This window comes from Panthera onca, chromosome B3, assembly GCF_046562875.1.
Source record: "Panthera onca isolate mPanOnc1 chromosome B3, mPanOnc1 haplotype 2, whole genome shotgun sequence".
Taxonomy (NCBI): Eukaryota; Metazoa; Chordata; class Mammalia; order Carnivora; family Felidae; genus Panthera; species Panthera onca.
In genome coordinates this window covers 125,090,531-125,111,248 of record NC_138344.1, presented here as the reverse complement: position 1 = coordinate 125,111,248, position 20,718 = coordinate 125,090,531, and the positions used below count along the sequence as shown (strand labels likewise).

Here is a 20,718-nt window from a genome sequence, read left to right as displayed (position 1 = left end):
TATTTACAGCAAATTCCACATGTTATTTCACCTATGTATGTATCTCTCAAAGTATGACTTTTTTTTTCCAACAAAACCACAAAAGTATTAGAACACCCACAAAATTAGCTGTTGTTCCTTAATCACTCAATCCCCAGGCTCTCTGTTTTCCCAGATGTTTCAAATATCTTCTTAGAAGTGATTTGTTTGAATGAGTATCCAAACTAAGATCATAGGTTTCTCTTAATCTATAACAATTCTCTCTCCCTTGTTTTTTATTTCATTTTACTTGTTAGAGAAATAATGTCCTTTGTGCTATACAGTTTCCCACATTCTGGGTCTAGTTGGTCATATCCTTGTAATATAATTTAACGTGTTCCACTGTCTGTTGTCTAGTCTGTAAACTGGGAGTTAGCTCTACAGGCTTGGGTAGATTCAGCTCTGGTTTTTTATTGAGAATATCTCATAGCGTATTGTGTACTTCCTTTTACATTGCATTGCATATAGTATCTGATTGTCCCACTTCTGGTGATGAATCAATGAAGCTGGGTGGTGTCAGCCTGATCCAGCCATGCGAAAATTCCTCACAGATATTTCACCTAGAGGTTTTGGCAACCATTTTGTTTGTTGTCTGGATTTCACTAAGAATTGCAAAGTGATGGCTTTCTAACATGCAATTCCACCTGCATTTGTTATCTGGGATTCTTTTATAAAGAAAAACTTTCCCTCATCAACTATTTGGTTACCCTGAAATATAGTCCTTATAAGCAGGATAAATGCTCAAGTTTTTCCCTTGAAGTATTTTCAAATAATAACTTGGTGCCCTAGCAACCTCCAAAGGAGGCCAATGAGTACATTTTTTTGTTTGTTTGTTTTTATTTGCTTTGCTTTTCCTTTGCTTCTGAGCATCATTACAGATTTGTGGGTTTCACATGTTGGTGCTTCACGCTATTGCAGTCACCCTTCTTCATTGCTCACATGACCCCAGTTGTGCCTGTTTAGAGTTCCTTTAAGTTCATTCCTTTGTTCTTTTGACTAATTGTAGGTAACTTTTAAACATTTTTTCTTTTCAGGCAGGGTAGGATGTCTTAAATTATCTTTTACATTTCCTAACCCAGAAATGAATCAGCCATCCCCCCCCCCCCCACACACACACACACACAAACCAGATTCCTGTTAGTGGAAATTGTATTTAGACACTACAATCTAGGCAGCAGGGACATGCACTGCAACTTAGTTGTCAGTACTGATAGCCCTTTTTGGTGGGTATGTTTAGGAAATACATCATTCATCCTGATGCTTCCTTTTCAAGTTAAATATCGTGAGAAAACCCAATGGGTCAGATTGGTATATTGGACTCCAACGAATGAGAGATCTTACCCAGCACCAAACCTGACTAATATGTTCAAAGATACAATTATCACAAGACACAGGTGAAGTGTCTAGAAGTCTGTGACTGCCAGGGCTGCTGCCAGCTACTGCTTGCCTCAACTAGGATGCACTCTGGCCTGGATTTTAACGTACGAAGCCTCTGAGTGATGCATATGGAATGTTACGTCCATGAATGGGGCTATTTCCATTATGAAACATCTCCAGTTTATTCTGTGATAACTGCATAGCTTGTGTGACATTTTCTAGGAAGTCATTCCTCATAAATATATACATCCCAGGTTTATGTACAGTGAGCAGTGTAGACATACCACATGCATACTGCTAAAGCATTCCATAGGTAGGAAGGACCCGCCTGGTAGGAAATACCTTTAGTGTGCTTGCCGGAAGTCTTTTGTCAGCATGTTTCTAACATGATTTGATCATGTCACCTCTCTGTTTATGTATAACATAAATTATATATGCATGGTTTTGTGTGCAGTCCCAACTACATTAGAACTGGGTACTATGATATTTACTTTTAGACTTGCTTCCTTTGTTCTCTCATCCACATCTCTGCCATATTGATCTTCCTAAAACCCAAATTTGATCCGTAACTCCCCTGTTTACAACCCTGCAGTATCTCCCCGTTTGCCCGTGAGATGACACATAAGCCCCTTGGCATGATTCCCAAAATCTTCCACATGCAGCATGCCTGCTGGCTTCTGTGACTTCATCTTTGTGGCTCTGCCCCAGACCCTCTTTCAGTGATATCAAACCCATTACCATTCTTCAGATACACCGTGCAGTTTATGCCTCTAGGTCTTTGTACAAGTTCTTCCTGCTGCTTGGACTACCTTCCTCACCCTCTTGCCCAAATTTATCCTATTTCTACTCATCCTTAAAGAAGAACTTAAGTTTCTCTTTTCTGAAGTGGATCTGAACCACCCAAGGATAGTTGAAGAGTCTTATGTCTGTAAGAACTTCCTGCCTCGTGTCCCTGCTTTCCCCCTTATGTCAGTTCTCTAACAGCAACCAGACCAGTTTTCCTTCCTGTTCAGAGCCTCCAGTGGCTTCCTATCACATTCAGAATAAAGTCCAAATAAGGCCTTCCATGATCAAGCCCCTACTATCTCTCTGACTTTATCTTCTGCCACTTCCCTTCACTCACATGATTCCAGCCACACTTGCCTTCTTGTTGAATATTTTACACTTAGTTCCAACTGTCTCTGGGATCCCCAGGACCACACCTCCAGGCTCGATGATTTTCCATGAGACTCATAGGACTGAGCATGTAGTCATATTTATAGCTATGGTTTATCACAGCAAAAGAACACAAAACACAATAAAGAGAAATATGCATAGGTGAAGCCTGGGGAAAAACCGGATGCAAGCTTCCTATGGTCCTCTCCCTGGGGAGTCACACAAAACGTGTTTAATTTCTCCAGCAACAAGTTGTGGCAATATGGGTGACATGCTGTCTACCAGGGACACTCATTAGAGACCTATACCTAGAGTTGTTTTAGGAGGGTGGTCATGTGGGCACTCTGTACCTAGCACATACCAAAACTGCAGACTCGTGGAAGGAAAGCAGGTGTTCACCATAAACCATATTGTTTGTACAGTTGGGATGAGTCACTCCTAACAGGGTAGCGGGAACCCTTCCAAAATCTTAAGTTCCCAGACACCAGCCAAGGGCTGACCTTATAAGCAGGTCTTTTCAAGGACAGAAGTTAAAACCTGCTGTGTGAACTCTTCTCTGCATAGTCTACCCCCTTGGTCATTAGCTGTCTTGGCTTTACAGCAAAGTTACTCTCAGTGAGACCCAGACAACAGAGTGAGAACAGTCTGCAGTATTGGTTTCAATTATGCCCTTCATGGGTCCTGGACTCAGCCAGTCAACAAATCCCATTAATCATAAAGGCCTGCCTTAGTCAGGTGGCTTCCCCCTTAAATATCTGTATTAACCCTTTTTACCTGGCCTTAAGCATCAATTCAGGCCCAGCACAACTGGCCAGTAAGTTTTAGCTGAGGCAGTGTTGTGATAGTCAGGGTGCACATACAGAAATATAGTCCCAGAGGGCACGTGTAGTAACCCTGCAAACAAAGAGTTTACCATCATTGGGGCACCCCAAGCAGGGCATATGTTAGGCACTATGATGTGGCCTCCTACCATGGGCATCTTGTCCTGGGGTTTCCAGCAGTCCAAGTCATTTAGCTCAGTCTTTAGTTTCAGAGGCACTACCAGTCAGCTCCAAACAGTTTTGTTGTCCATGAGAGTGAGACCAGTGCATCCACCTCATGAGTGGGGACAACAGCTGGAAGTTTTCTGCATGGCAGGTGCAAGGGCCCGGCCACCTCCTGCTACCTCATGGTCAACCCTGTCAGATAGGAGCACAGGCTCAGCACTCTGAATGCAAAGCACTCTAAACAGCTTGGAATGGTGCAAGGAGGGGGAAGAAGCTTCCATAAATAGTTTCAAAAAACAAACATCATCATGCCTTCTCCCCTCACTCATGCCTCTCCAAGTGCAGGAGTTTCAGTTGATTTTCCTTGTTGTTTCAAAATCAGTGTTTCCATTCAGCAATCATAATTTTGTATTTTCTTAGTCATCCCCTAGTCTCATCCATACCTTTCACTTGGAGGGGTTCTGTGTAAGAGGGGCAGAACATCTTCTCAGAAGAGCATTTTTATAGAGCTGAGCCAGAAAACCACCATGTTCAAAAATCAGTCAGGACAAAATCTTGAATTTTCAAAAAATTTCATAATTTTCACAAGTTTTAGAGGTTTACATAATTTCCCACCCCTTTTGCCCTGATCACATAACCAGTAAGCAGCCTAGAAAAGATCAACCCTTCTCTGAGGACAGCTGCAATGAATAATCAGATTGCACTAAGGTGTGTGCACAGGAGAGGTGAGGGAAGCGGTCACGTAATCAGTCCTTGTTGGAGATGGCAGCTTATCAGGAGAGCCAGACACAATTAGGACATGCCTGGAGTCCACTCAACCTGTAAGGAGTGAATAGAGGGTCATAGTTCCTGCGATGTACCCTCTCACAAATTACAGCTTGGGGCAATAGTCACAAGTTAAATATGCAGCCAGTCAGCAGCTTGATTTCAGGTAGTCCCATCGAAGAACAATTCCTTTCCTGTGAGCATTTGTACGTGACCCAAGCATTCACGATTTTCTCACAATGTGGGGACCCACAGAAAGGTGGCCTAAGGTACAGAGGTCACAGAATCCGAGCTCTGTTTATTGAGCCTATTCCTGTTTTCAGTTCAGTCCAGCTCACACTGAAGCTGGAAGCCTGTCCCAGGTAGCATCAGGTTTGAGCTTAGAATCAAGTCCAGGCAACTAGGATCTGTGAATTCAGGATTTTTTAAAAGCCAAAGGCTTTTTTTTCTGCAGCAAAGGCTAGATGCTGCAGGGCCAGAAATTCTAAGTGACATGCAAAGTGACTGCTACACCTTTTGTGTTGTCACCCTTTGAGTTCCCTCCCTTTCTCTCTCTCCCTCTCCCCTCTCTCCCCCACCCCCATCCCCACAGGCACGCATTTCAGGCTCTAAGGTCTGACCTCTGCTTTCACAAGCCCTCAGTAGCCAGCTAAAACCTGTTCTTTAGAACTTTAAAAGTGTGTATCTGTAGATCACCTCTTTCTTACTGTCTCCCTGTTTATAGGGGCTTCACTAAGCAAACATCCTAATCTTCCATAGCAAAACCCAGCAATTACAGAGACTTGTTCCGTTTCCAATACTCAAAGGAGTTTAAATTCCAACCCGCCCACTGGTGGCAAAAAGCAAGGAAGTTGTGTCCCACTAACACATTTCTTTTTTGCAGCTTCTCCTGATCAAGATGATTCCTCAGGCATGTATGGAATTATAAGTATTAAACATTATATGTCAATTTATATCATGCATCCAGCTGTGATAGCCACGAAATACAAAGCTACCAAAGAAATTCCTTTTCTTTTTTTTACCTTGTTGCAAATTTACTTGAACTGCCAAGAAATAAATTCGGCATTTACATGTTAACATCACAGCTGCCAGGGAAGATCCTGGCTGGAGGCTGGAACGCAGGGGAGGAAGGGGAGTAGGGGAGGCTACTGCAGCAGCAGCTAGACTGAAAAAAAACAAACAAAAAAAAACTGCTTGGGCTCTCCCTCCCTCCCTTTTCTTTCTGGTTTCTCTGAAGTTTTGCTCCGGCCCTAGGACCTGGTTTTATTCCCTCTTGCCCCCCACCCCCCCATCCTGCCCCTCCACCCCACCTGGAGGAGAGAGCACTGTAAACTTTTAACATTATTGGCCCGTTCACCTTTGGGAATTTGGGAGCCCTTTCTCCTATTTGGAGGAGAGCATAAAACCCAAAGGCATCACTTTAGCCACTGTGGCCAGAAGCAGTGAGCTCACTCCCCTGGAGTTGGATCTATCATTTTCAGATTCCACAGGTAACGTTTATGTCTCATAACAGAGAGCAGCTCAGCTGCTGCACCCCACGGATGACCCTGTAGCCACCTGGCCACCAAAGATTCATCACAGCCTGTCCGCTGTCCTTCCTTTCCCAAACAGTGCTTTCACTGTATTTCAGTGGGTCGGGGTCATCATAGCGAATCCTACTTCTGATGCCAGCTGACTTGGGTCTCCAAGACTTCCCCGGGTTCCATGATTTGCTGGGAGGACTCAGCAAGTAGTTGTACTCACTGCTTTGGGTGATTATAGCAGAAGGGATACAAACCAAAATCAGCATGAGACGAAACCCAAATGAAACAAGGTGCAAGTTTCCAGCAGTCTTCCAGGGGACTCCTCAGAGAATGTACTTAATTCCCTGAGCATGTGTGGCAACACAGGTGAAATATTACCTTCCAGGGAAGGTGGTTAGAGACCCAGTGCTTGGAATTTTTAATGCAGACTAGTCATGTAATCACTCTCGGCCTAGCCTGTACCAAAATTGTAGGTTCCCAGAAGGAAAACAGATGTTGAGCATAAACCACATTGTACAGTTTAGGCCCAGTGAGTCACTTTTATCAGTTAGGGTAGTGGGAACCCTCCCAAAATGTAAGTTCCCTGATTCTAGCCAAGGGTCCACCTTTCAGAGGAAAACAGCCATCCCTGTGGTGACTGTTTTTTGCACATTATCCCAGTAAACGTTTTTTGTAAACAAATAAATAAATGGCCATCAAGAGGGGAAGTGATTACATTGTGGTGTTTCCTATTATAGAATATTTGCAGTTTTTAAAAAGAACATTTTTATTGCAAATGACAAAATCTGTTCAAAAGTGGCAAAAGCAGAGGGTTTTTTGGTTCCATAGGCTGTTCAGGGCTCATGCCATTGAGGACTCCAGCTCCTCTCTCTCCTATTCAATCTCCTTAGTAAATTAGCTTCATCTTCATGTTGGTTCCATGTGATCACAACTGATGGTGGCTGTACCTCAGGAGGCTACAGAAGGCTGTACCTTCCTTGGTCCTCAGGAGGAAGTGATACCTGCATCAGAAGGGCAGGAACCTCCCCTAGGAGTCACTAGTAAAACTACCAAGACAATCATTTGACCATCCCTAGCTCTGCAGAAGGTGAGGAAAGGGTTAAGAGTGAGCCAATCCGCAGTCTGCCACCTGCAAGAATAGTAGTGTAAAGTGAAAATGCCACATTGCAAATAATTCACTTAGTATGATCCTTGTATTGATCAGGGTTCTCCAGAGAAATGGAACCAAAGGCTGCCTGCTGGCAGAATTCCCTCTTGCTTGCTCAAGGGAGGTCAGTATTCTGTTAGGCCTTCAACTAATTGAATGAGACCCACCCACTTATGGAGGGTAATCTGCTTTACTCAGAGTCCACTGATTTAAATGTTACTCTCCACAAACACCTTCATAGAAACATCCAGAATAATTTTTGACCAAATACCTGGGCACTGTGGCCCAGTGAGCTGACACAGTTAACCATCACAGGTCCCTTTTGTAAAGAAAAGACTTTTTTCCCCCCTATATATTTGCAAGTGAAAGAGAAAAGTGAACTACTTTTCTAGTAACCGTGGTTTGTTTACCTGGGGAGAAAAAAGGGAATTTGCAGTGGTAGCTAAAGATGACTGTGATTTTTCTTTAATTTTGTATTCTTTCCTATCGCTGTGATTGTCTCTGCAACAATAAACATGTTATCCGGATAGTCTTAAAAAAGAAAAAATTAAGTCAAATGTTGAGCATCTTGCTTTATTTCAAATGGCACAGAAGGAACCGAGTTTAAACTTGATAAATCATGCTTAAGTTGGGCTATGAAATAAGCAAGTTGGTTGAGTAATAGGATGGCATTTCTACCTCATTGTCACTCACATGGGGGTGGCTGGGAATAAAACCTTGATTTAGTGATCAGACGTAACAGAAGATAGATGGCTTAGGAAACATAGTTCATTCCCTACAGCAGGTTGTGACTTTAATGAAAAGATTTTATTGTTTTATTTTGTTTTGTTGGGGTGTGCAAGAAATTAGTTGTGCAAGAAAACTCCTTTAGGAGACCATCGTTGTGGAAAAGCACTCCACCGGGTGCTGTTCAAACTCTAAGAACTGTCTTTAAAGCCATTATTCAGAGAAGCTCACTCTTAAATAGCTCACTCTTCTTAAATTGCTTCTCCTGAGCAAGTTTCACTCTGTATGGTTTCTGATTGTGCCTGTCACTTTCTTCTGGGCACATGAGCCAGTGCTTGTTTGTCTTTCTCCTTTAAAATTAGTTCTCACAGAGAGAAGTGAGCTCGTGAATTCTTAATGTTTTTTCATTTTCCATATTACTACCTTTCATTCTTGTTCTGAAAATTGTTTTAATCCTTAAAGCAAGGCCTTCCTGCATAGTCTGCTTCTCTTTCCTTCCTTCCTCCCTCCCTTTCTTCATTAACATGTCATTTCTCAGCTGTAGTTAGAATTCTCAGCACTGGGTGAAAACAATCTCTATAATAAATTATATAACATTGGGAATTTCCCTAAGAGATTGTTGTACCGTATTTCCACAGTAAATACCTCTTTATTTTGCCTATACCATTTGCTCTATCTCAAGTAGGGTTTACTTTGAATCATCTGTAGTTGGGTTTGATTTTAGTAATTTGGGGATTTTCGATGATGGTTGGTTGAGTTTTTTGGGTTTTTTTTTAATATGAGATTTATTGTCAAATTGGTTTCCATACAACACCCAGTGCTCATCCCAAAAGGTGCCCTCCTCAATACCCATCACCCACCCTCCCCTCCCTCCCACGCCCCATCAACCCTCAGTTTGTTGGTTGGTTGAGTTTTTACCTTGGTGTTTACTAAAATTGAACACTATATGGTTCAACACTATATGGTTGATAGCTTTTTAAGATTAAGTGATTGCATTTCAACTATTTTCTACTACAAATATATTTGACTAAAATTCTACTTACTGTTGTATGCTTGGAAGTGCAAGATAGCTTCAAACAAGCAGCATGATTAAGTAGTTTTCTTATTAATAGAGCACTTATCTAAACTTATAGATACAGTATCAGTCTTTACTGGCAGTGTAAAAGCTCCTAAGATGAGAAATTTGCAAAACTAAATCCTTTGCTTTTATCTTTATGGATCAAGAAGTTGACTTTTTTGGGTTTCATTTTGATTTTACCATTAGAAATGAGGGAAAGCTATTGGGTGTTGCTATTCCCAGGACATTTAATTCAGTTCATACAGCATCATTCTAGCCGAACTTTCATTGCTCCCTCTCTCTTGGGTTCTTTCCATCAGCATTCAGACATGCTGTAATAGCTTATATTTTAAAAACCAAAACCCCTTCTAGCAACCTCCCTCCTTCCCTACTCCCCTTTGTAACGTTCTTCTTTGGAAGAGTTGTCTTTATTCTCTTCCTGTCTTCCCATTCTCTCATCTGACTCCAGGAATGCTCTAATCCCCTCAAGAACTGTCTGTCAATCCACTGTGCTCTAGTCACATTCTCATTGCTGGATACTTGGTCAGTTCTTGGTCCTCATTTTACTGACCCCTCACATATTTTTTCATACTCTGAAGATAGTTTCTTCACTTGGCTGCTGGTTCCCTGGAATCTGCCTGACCTTCAGATACAAGATTGCCCTGACACCCAGACTTGGATCCTCTGCTCCATCTACACTCCTCTCCAGTGACCTTCCATCTGTATTGCTGCCCAGGTTTTCGTGTAGTGGCCACACTGTTGCTGATTTAACCAATCTCCTGTTGATAGACCTTTGAGTTCTTGTTGGTTTTATATCTTTATATACAAACACTCTCTTACACATATCTCTTTGCATCCTTATTGGGAGCATTTTTACAAGTAAACATCCTAGAAGTGGAAAAATGGGATCCAAACGTATGGACCGTTTAAATGCTAATAGGTATTTCTAAAGGTCCCTCATGAAAAGCTTGTACTAATTTATACTCCTGCCAGCAGTATGAAGGTTCCCATATACCCAGACTCTGGCCAGTGCTGAATGATTTCAGGCTTGGGGTTGTTGTTTTGGATTGTCTTTTTATTTATTTTTTTTTTTTTTAACTTTTAACTTTTTCTAGCTATCTTGAATGATTTTTACTGACTTTGCAAGAGCAAATCCTTACTAGTTTAAATATAAAGCAGTCTGTTAATTATCATAAGTTTTCATATAACATAAATCATAAATATCTTACTGTCAGGGTTTTTTGTTTTTTTTTGTTTGTTTTTTTTTTTTATTTTTTAATATATGAAATTTACTGTCAAATTGGTTTCCATACAACACCCAGTGCTCATCCCAAAAGGTGCCCTCCTCAATACCCATCACCCACCCTGCCCTCCCTCCCACCCCCCATCAACCCTCAATTTGTTCTCAGTTTTTAACAGTCTCTTATGCTTTGGCTCTCTCCCACTCTAACCTCTTTTTTTTTTTTTTTTTTTTTTTTTTTTCCTTCCCCTCCCCCATGGGTTTCTGTTATGTTTCTCAGGATCCACATAAGAGTGAAACCATATGGTATCTGTCTTTCTCTGTATGGCTTATTTCACTTAGCATCACACTCTCCAGTTCCATCCATGTTGCTACAAAAGGCCATATTTCATTTTTTCTCATTGCCACGTAGTATTCCATTGTGTATATAAACCACAATTTCTTTATCCATTCATCAGTTGATGGACATTTAGGCTCTTTCCATAATTTGGCTATTGTTGAGAGTGCCGCTATAAACATTGGGGTACAGGTGCCCCTATGCATCAGTACTCCTGTATCCCTTGGATAAATTCCTAGCAGTGCTATTGCTGGGTCATAGGGTAGGTCTATTTTTAATTTTCTGAGGAACCTCCACACTGCTTTCCAGAGCGGCTGCACCAATTTGCATTCCCACCAACAGTGCAAGAGGGTTCCCGTTTCTCCACATCCTCTCCAGCATCTATAGTCTCCTGATTTCTTCATTTTGGCCACTCTGACTGGCGTGAGGTGATATCTGAGTGTGGTTTTGATTTGTATTTCCCTGATGAGGAGCGACGTTGAACATCTTTTCATGTGCCTGTTGGCCATCCGGATGTCTTCTTTAGAGAAGTGTCTATTCATGTTTTCTGCCCATTTCTTCACTGGGTTATTTGTTTTTCGGGTGTGGAGTTTGGTGAGCTCTCTATAGATTTTGGATACTAGCCCTTTGTCCGATGTGTCATTTGCAAATATCTTTTCCCATTCCGTTGGTTGCCTTTTAGTTTTGTTGGTTGTTTCCTTTGCTGTGCAGAAGCTTTTTATCTTCATAAGGTCCCAGTAATTCACTTTTGCTTTTAATTCCCTTGCCTTTGGGGATGTGCCGAGTAAGAGATTGCTACGGCTGAGGTCAGAGAGGTCTTTTCCTGCTTTCTCCTCTAAGGTTTTGATGGTTTCCTACTGTCAGGGTTTAAATAGATAGTGGTACTGTGTCGTCATTGTAGAGTCAAAATATGAATCCTCTAAAAATGTGATTTTTCACAGGAAGGTGCAGAATTGACTTAAGGACACATTTTTCCCCCTTTCATTTTGTCAGGTTTGACTACTGGTATCATTAACTTAAATTGCATAATCAGTCTGCTTCATTGCACCAGAGCAGTGATTACCATTGTTTTTAAAGCTGGTACTGTTTTTGTGGCAGTTTTTTAAATGACAGCTTTGAAACTCTTGCAGAATTTCTTCATGGAAAGAAAATTAACTGAATAATAATGCTATTGTAAGAATATCTACTTGAGATAATTGACTTACAACTAGCAAGTCCCGGTCAGGAACTTTTAGAAGACTTTACAACCAGTTTAAAAGGTAGTAGCAATTCCCTGTTGTGATTTGGCTTAGTGAATGTAGCTGAGACATACAAATTTTCTTTCTAGTTACTTACTAATAAACACATTATTTAGACCGAGATTCACTTTAACTAAATTGGTGATGTACATGCACCCTGGGGTTTCTTTCTACTTAAGTTAGTGCTGAATCAGCCTTGGGTTAAAACACTTTGTTGCCAAAAACCTTTGGGTTCTTTCCAGTTTCTTTGCTGGCGTATAGTTTCATCACATGAAAGAGAATTCTTTCATATATTTGCACCCCTTAGAAAGCTTTGACAAATTAGAATTCTTAGGACAAGCTATTTTTTTTTTAATTTCTATTATCATAGCAAAAATTCAGTATTCTTTTAACCTATTACATTATTTAATTTGAAATTCAAGTTTACAAACTACTGTTTTACAGATACTATTTTTCTCAAGCAAATTTGAATCTAGTAGCAGTGCATAGGAGTGCCTTTTTCAAACTCTGTAGTTAAAGTTACCCCTATAGGGCTGTTACTAAAGGACACTTTAGCACAGCTTATATGCTGTACTAAAGATCATTTCTTATAAACATGGACAGGTCAAAGTATTTGTCCCTGGTAGTAATTACCAGGATAGTGAATGACATTTACCTGTCGGTAAACCATTTGAAATTTATTTTGAACTTTTTTAATGTTTTTATTTTTGAGACAGAGACAGAGCATGAGCAGGGGAGGGGCAGAGAGAGAGGGAGACACAGAATCGGAAGCAGGCTCCAGGCTCTGAGCTGTCAGCACAGAGCCCGACGCGGGGCTCAAACTCACGGACCGTGAGATCATGACCTGAGCCGAAGTCAGATGCTCAACCCACTGAGCCACCCAGGCACCCCTTATTTTGCCTTTTATAACTTACTGAAAATAGTTTTCAAATTAGTATCTTCATATGTACTCTTCTTTGCCCTGGAAAGAAGGAGAGCACATTTCTAGCCTTTCAGAGCAGGCGTGCCTGTAATAATAGCAGTTGCCATCTCTTGAATGCTTATTACCTTAAGTAGCAGGCACCATGATGGGTCCTTTACATGTATTATTTCAGTTCATCTTTGTGAATAACTCTATGCAGCAAGGACTATTATCTCTATTTGTAGATAAGGCAGTTATCTGCAAATAATTTTACAGATAAATGAAGAAATTAAATAGTTTGCTCAAAGTGCACATCTAATAAGCAGTAGAATTTGAATCAGGCATTCTAACTCCAGAATCTGTACTCTTAATCACTAAGCTCTGCTGCCTAATTAAATTCTCCATGTAAAATCAACCAGTGGAAGTTGACATGTACTCACACTTAACCATGTATGCTTCTAGGCTCAACCCTGGCCCTCTGGTCTTCTCCTGTACTTCTCATTTGGCATTCTTATGCATACTCTTGGCCTCCAGTATATCTGGAAACTGGAGAACTTTCTCCAGTTGTCTTAAGACATCTTGTTTTTGTTTTTTGTAGTCACTTTGAATGTAACAGGATCAAAACTTAACTTGCCCCTGATCCGTTTCATCCCTACCCAATAACCTCCTCCTTTAGTGTTCTCTTAGTGAAGACAGCCATCTCCTCACTTCCTGAAGCCTAATACCTAGGAGTGTTCCATGACTCCTCTCCCCTCTCATCTACCTAGTCAGTAAGTGATACTGTTTCTACTTCCTTGGATCACTTGAGTACATCCACTTCTTACATTCCATTGTCCTCTTCAGATTACCATTACCTCTCAATTAGACTGCTGTCACAACCTTTAAACTGGTCACCTTGCATCCAGCCTTGTTTCTCTCTATTCCATTTTCCACTCTCTTAATAAAAATGCAAATATGAGCGTGTCACTCCTGTTTAAAACTCTTAAGTGAATTTCCATTGTTCTCAGGATGAAGTCCAGGCTCCTTAATTAGATTTGTCAGGGCCTTCCTACTCTGGCTTCTTCAGGCCACTTTAGCTTTTAGCCTCTTCTCTCATCCACCTTGGCACTCACACTGCATGTTCTGACATACTGAACTTGTTGTAATTTTTCTACTGTACCATGCTGTCTTTCATTTGATTCTCAGTGCACAAGGTTCTCTCTGTCTATAATACTTCTCCCACCCCACCCTGAAGCAGTTCATCCACCCTCGTCTCCTACATATCCATGAAGTTCAGTATAAACCTCAGTTCCTGACAGGGGAGGCTTTCCTTTTCATAACATAGATCATACTTTTGTTTAATGTCTCTCTTCCTTGCTAGGCGGTAAGTTGTGTATAGCAGAGGCCTCTGCTCCACCTCGTTTCCAGCACCTGGCATAATTTCCAGCACCTAGAAGATACTCAGAGCTTAAGAACAAATTAGAGATATGGTCTTTACTTTTAACAAGCTCGGGGTCTAGTGGAAGCTAGAATATGGAAAGAAAGAACCTCAGCACATATGATAAGTACTCTGATAAAATGCTGTCGGATCACAGAGGTGTACATGAGTGATTAACTTTACCTGTATAACTTTATACTACTAAAGAAATTGAATTACAACATTCAGATAGAAAAAAGAGTTGTGCTGAACAGTGGAATTAATTTGGTTGCATTTGCCTTGTTTTTTGCTCACTAGTTAGTTGGGAGTTTTGCAGTAGACTCTTAACATTCCAAGGTTATCATCTCTCAAGACCTTCAGAGATTCTAAGCTAGATACAGAGCTGAGTAGTCAATCAGCCATGTCCACTAAGTTGACCCACCCTTAAATCGTCCTTACAGAAAATTGATGCTGACCCTTTCATGTTCCCCATTTATTTCAAATCGTGTATTTTTGTCTTCAGATTCTAATCATTAGAATGCACAGTATTAAATCCATGAATACCAGAGGTGCTCTTCATGTTTAGAGTTCTTTCTTATCTTTTCAGCTTTGACCGCCATCGAAGGCACAGCACATGGGGAGCCCTGCCACTTCCCTTTCCTGTTCCTGGATAAGGAATACGACGAATGTACATCAGATGGGAGGGAAGATGGCAGATTATGGTGTGCTACAACCTATGACTACAAGGCAGATGAAAAGTGGGGCTTTTGTGAAAGTAAGTAGTGTTCAGTAGGAGGCGTGTCCACATTGCTCTAGGTCTTGCATAACATTTTTAAGGCTTTTTTCTAGCCATCCTTTTCCCACCTTGATCAGAAGTGGTCAGTGCTGATGACATAGTTATGGTCCTAAAGACTAGACTTATGAGTAGGAAGCTTGCGGTGTACTTACTTCCAGGCTGTCACTGGGCGGTGTATCCCACTCGTGTTTTATTTAGAGGTGATTTTCCGTTGGTGTGCACAGGTTGTCCCGTAAACCCTCGGGCAGGCTGCTAAATTAATTAATGTAAAACATTTTTTGGCAATGACGGAAACAGAACATTATGTTGAAGGTTAATTAATAGCGCTTAGAAGAAAAATAATACTTTTTTAAAATAACTTTGAGTGGAATGTGCTGTGCTAAGGGAATATTTGGTAGATAAAGTGTATTTAACTGCCTGAAACGTTAATGTCAGTATTGCCTCTAAAGGCAAGCCATGTTTTCAGGTAAAACTTTCTAACTGTCAAAGAACAACAGAAAACCTTGAACATACCTCCTTTGTTACCAGGTAACATTTTCAAAGTACTGGTTCTGATAGAATATTTAGGCATTCCTTAGAGATATCACCAAATATAGTCTACCTTCAGATGTGGGCCAGTATGATTTAGGTATTCCTGTTTAATACATCAAATTTTGTTGTTATATTACAAGAAGTAGTCTCTTCTATTTCTATAAATATTCCTAACAAAATATTCAAATGTCTCTTGATGAGTTCTAGATTTCTGCTAAAATGCTCCAGTATAGTAGCAAAATAATTTGGGGGACATCTATACCAATGCTATGATTTCCAGTGTTATATCACTACACTGGGAAGTACAGAGAACTTGAATATTAAATCAAGATCTCTGTTTAATAAAAATCCTTTTTATTTTTTGTTATGTAATTCGTCAGCTATCTTCTTGTAAAGATGCAACCTTTCAGGTAAGGCTAAAGAGTACTTTGACTACAACAGTATTTTTCTGACTATTGTTTTTTACTCTTCTTCTGTCCTGGTTTTAGCTCACCTTGGTATATAATCATAAGGTCCTCCTGGAATTTTAGTTTGAATTATATAAAAATTTTTATAATTACTAGCAGGAAAGCACCTTCCAAAAACAGGTTGATAATTGTTTTCTTTACAAGAAAGTGATTTCAATGAGTTGTTTTTTTTTTTTTTAAGTCCTCTTTTGTCAGATAAAGGCCACACACAAAAACCATGTGTCTTTAAAGTCAGATTTGGAAATAGTGAAATATTGTGTTTGTATGACTACCCAAAAGAAAATATATACTGATGTTTGATACATAAGCGGTATAAAATTAAAATACATTTAAAAGCATCTGACATTTTGTTTTTAGCTGAAGAAGAGGCTGCTAAAAGACGGCAAATGCAGGAAGCAGAAGTGATGTACCAGACTGGGATGAAAATCCTCAATGGAAGCAATAAGAAAAGCCAAAAACGAGAGTAGGTAGCACTACCAAGTCCATTCCTCCCCTAACACAGGCCATTACTGAGATAAAAAGCTAAAGTGTGGTATTTTTTTTCTTTTTGAAGTCTACTCCCAAAGACAGGATTTCTTAAGTTATACTATAAGAAAACCTATGAAATATGGATAGTAGGGCCATTACTTTTATCAGATTTCAGCTTGTTGGGATTAAAACATTATAAATACTCGTCACAAGAATGAACAATAAACAAAAGGGAACTGATTAAAGCTGTAATAGTTTCTGAGAGCCAAGAATACCTACACTGTTCAGATTTCAAAATGACGTAAAACAAAAGGAATTGTTGTCAGGTGTTTCGTTTTTTTGTTTTTGCTTTGTAATTGTCTTGCAGACAAAGACTAGAATTTAGGAATTTGGAAAGAATATGAAATGAGTTGACTGTCTTCCAACGTTTTATGTGCCTTACTTTTAGTTTTAGCTGACTTTTGTTACAGTCTGTGCAAAGATTTTAAAAGAAAATTGCCATGGTTATCATTGGATTATTTATTGGATACCACATTATTATAATTCTGTCATTGCAAATCTAGATAACTTTCTTAATAGAAATTTTTAAAATTAGACTGTTCTAAAATATTGGAATAACAGAACTGGTACTTTATATAAAAACAAAAGTAGCCAGAATGCTTTCTACATATATAAGTAACACAATTTAGTAGAAATCAAATATCAGAAGGATTCTATAGAACAGGGAAATTAATTTTTCTGCATTTTAGCTTTTGTAAAAAAAAAAAAAAGAAAGAAAACTTTTTCAAGTTTTTTTTATTTCAGTAATCTCTACAGCCAATGTGGAGCTCGAACTCAGAACCCCAAGATCAAGAGTTACATGCTTTTCTGACTGAGCCAGACAGGCGCCCCAGATTTTGTCAAAGTGTATATATATATATATTTTAATAGTAGTTCCAAAATATTGCTAATTTGTTTTGTTTTTTAATTGCTTATGTTTAAAGAGCCTATCGGTATCTTCAAAAGGCAGCAGGCATGAACCATACCAAGGCCCTGGAGAGAGTGTCGTATGCTCTTTTGTTTGGTGATTACCTGACACAGAATATCCAGGCAGCTAAAGAGATGTTTGAGAAACTGACTGAGGAAGGCTCTCCTAAGGGACAAACTGTAAGTGCACTTCCACGGCAGAATCTCTTGGCACACAGCACTTGTTTATTTTCACAGCAGTTTACTCTCGATGGTCTGCCTTCCTTTAGTAAGGATGGCTGCGAGGTAGAATATCTTTAAATACTAATTTTGCAGCAGATCATTTTACCAATCTTCTCAGACAGTCTTTTTCCTTAGTCTGAGAACACTTGTGGTCATCTACAGCGTTCTTGAGGTTGCATCTTACCACAATTATATTTGTAGTTTTCCAGATTCAATCTGTAAAGAGTGAAACATGAAGGTGATTATTTTTTTTTTATCTGCAGTCACTCCCCACTGCCCTTTTTCCAAACTTCAGATACTGTAGCTTTTGGTAATCTTGGTGGTTTTTTAAATGTTCATTATAGTACGTGTCCATTATAGGAAACTAGAAATACAAATTAAAAAATACTAAGAAAGTAAGCATCCTTCTGTACCACCCAGACCTGAACATTGGTAACATGTTACTGCATGCACACCCTTCTTGACCTTTCTCTTTGTGTATTTATACTGTGAATTTTTTATTAAAATGAGACGCACAGTCTTCTGTTCCGTTACTTGCTCATCCAGTAAATAGCCCTCACTGCTTCACTCTGGTAAATGTAATACCCACACAGTATTCATAGGGTGTTGAACCAAAACATTTTCTTTATACTTGTTTTGTCCAAAGCAGCATCCAGCCTAGGACTACACCTTATATTTGGTCTTTATTGCTAGCACAGTTCCCGCTTTTCTTTCTTATCTGTGTTAGAAACAGGACCCATTTTTCATTTCTGTTTCCTACAGGGGATGTCACAGCTAAAGGCTGATGAACACAAGGAAAATACTTTTGGCCCAGACTGCCTTATGGGGGGTGCTCTGTATCCCAGACTGCATCACACCAGTTGGTACATGATACCTGCTTAATTCCCCTTGGTAATAGTAAGATTGACAGCTGGATTTAGGGGGCCACCCCATTTCTTTTAAATGCTCTCCATAATTCAGGTTTATTGAAGGTATGGGATATGCTTAAATATAAAATTTCTAGTCACAGAGGAGGACTGTTTTCAGACTGTGTAAACAATAACAGGAATTGTGACCATAGTTTTCTGTAGGACCGAATACCTAACCAGTCTGCAGCTCTAACATGGTCGTGGTTTAATTTATAAACAGGTTATATCTTAACTGTTCCTCCTTTGTTTTCAAAGCTTTTTTCCCCTTCTTTGTGTAAGTCATTTTATATAAAATTCACACATACATTCTTTTTCTGCAGACACATTTGGCTCTGAAGTATGGTTTTTCTTCTAAGGCATCTTTTCCCTCTAATAATAGCACCTTACCGTGCCACGGTGCTTTATGTTGTACATTGCAAAACACTCTCTCTGTGGTAATTAATTCTAGCTGATGTAACAGACACAGCCCCCAAATCACAGTGGCTCAGCACTACAGAGAGTTATTCCTTGTGCATGCCAGGGTCGGTGCAGTTCCCCTGCCTGCGTCCTGTCTTCCAGATGGTGACTCAGTCAAGGGCTGCTTCTGCCACATAGCTGCAACCGTCTGAAACGTAGGGCTTTGGGGCCATCATGAAAGGAGAAGTGGGGGCTGGAGGATTCTCTGGAAAGTTTTTAATGGCCACACCTAAAAATGGTTCACATCTCTTTGCCGCATCCTAGACATGTGACCCCAAGTACAAGGGAGGCTGGGAAATAAAACAGAGCTCATGATTTTGATGAGCACTGGCACGTGATATATCTGCCTTTCTAATCCTCAGAAGACAAAGATCATGCTTTGGTTGGTTGGGGTTTTTTGTTTTGGGTTTTTTGTTGCTGTTGTTATTTTTTAATGAAAAAGTATGTGTGCTTTAGCATTGTAAAGTGACCTTTCTCTGTTGACCCCTTCAACTTGACCCTTGCTGCCCCTTTTTATTGCTAGGATAGTTTATCTTGGTAGTCTCTTACCATTTTCATTGTGTTTTCTCCTTTGCTAGGTAATGTGTTGATCATTATATCATTATAGGGGTTGTTCTCAAAATAGCTATCGATCAAGATAAAATAAAAGCCACGTTTGTGTTCAGCTTTGTTTTTCTAGTTAACATTTTACTAAGTTGTCTTTAATCTTCAAGGTAGACGATTTGTTTAAAGTTGTATTTCATTGTGTAAAACCTTGAATGCATTTCTGAGTCTCTTTAATTCCACAGTTGTACATACTTGGAGATTCAAGTCTTTCAGCATCTAAAGATTGTTGCGTCTTTTCGTAGTTCATAAAACCATGTCTCTGCTGGATACACTTCCACTAGGGAAGAATTCTTACTTTTATCATTTTATTTCAGGCCCTTGGCTTTCTCTATGCCTCTGGACTTGGTGTCAATTCAAGTCAGGCAAAGGTAATAATATGAAAACTTTATCATGTGCAACAATTTGAATTGGGTCAGTGTGTGCCTATGATCAGTTAAGTGTCTTTTGTTCTTTCTCAGGCCCTCGTGTATTACACTTTTGGAGCTCTTGGGGGCAACCTGATAGCACACATGGTTTTGGTAAGTAAGATTTCAGGGGAAGACTTAGAAACATTGAGTAGCAGAATGTTTGGGTTTTGAGGAGCCATAACTTTTCTAGCTTTCATGAACAAGATCTGCTTGTATTCATTCAGATCAAATATTCAGTTGAACGTTAAATTCTTATTAACAGATATAACACTTGAATCTACATGTGGATGAAAATTTGTAGAGTCCACAGTTTTTCTTTAAAATGATTAGTTTGGCTGATTGCCCTTAAAATAGAGATCTGATAAATGGCTTTTTTTTTTTTTTCTGTAAATTGGAAGCTTGTTTGTCAGAATCATTTCCTAGGTTGAGTTTTCACAGATTTTACATTTAAGTTGATTTTACATTGAACATTGATTTGTTTTACATTTATATTCACACGAGTAAGGAGATCATTACAGTACAAGAATCACCTAGAAAGGTCCTTAATTCACACTGGTGTCAGAAGGAGAGGTTAAAGGAAAGAGGTTAAAAAGAGGTTAAAAGAAAGTTTCTTTCTGAGGAAAGAAACAAAGTAACTTTTGAGGGATAAACAGTAGTGAATAGAAGTGGAAGGGCATCCAGACAGCAGAAGCAATATATACAGAGGGACAGCAACAAGGAAACATGGTGCTTGCAAGAAAATACAAGCTTTTTAGTGGCTGGAGAGGAGAATGCCAGGAAGTGCATCAGGAATCACGTAAGTGAACTCTACATCCTGCCAAGGAGCTTGGACCTTGTCTGTGACAGACACAAACTGCTGAAGTAGTTAAAGCCACTGAAAAACAAGAATGTTGCTCTAGCTTTCTGAAACATTCCTCACTAGTTCTGAAGCTTTTTTTCCCATTGGTTTTTTCATCTGTGGTCACATTTATTCCTCAAACAGTAATTGAAAAGTTGCTTTTAGATGAATTTTCCAGAAATTTGAA

The 20,718-nt window shown here is 39.7% G+C and overlaps 1 protein-coding gene across 1 annotated transcript in view; it reads left to right on the top strand.

The window, feature by feature from the left end:
• Nucleotides 1-20,718, top strand: part of SEL1L (SEL1L adaptor subunit of SYVN1 ubiquitin ligase) — a 53,948-nt gene that overhangs the window by 8,570 nt on the left and 24,660 nt on the right. The window contains exons 4-8 of the mRNA XM_060620461.3: nucleotides 14,474-14,641; nucleotides 16,018-16,123; nucleotides 17,112-17,274; nucleotides 19,601-19,654; nucleotides 19,745-19,804. Coding sequence (XP_060476444.1) covers nucleotides 14,474-14,641; nucleotides 16,018-16,123; nucleotides 17,112-17,274; nucleotides 19,601-19,654; nucleotides 19,745-19,804 — 551 coding nt within the window. The remainder of the gene's footprint in view (nucleotides 1-14,473; nucleotides 14,642-16,017; nucleotides 16,124-17,111; nucleotides 17,275-19,600; nucleotides 19,655-19,744; nucleotides 19,805-20,718) is intronic.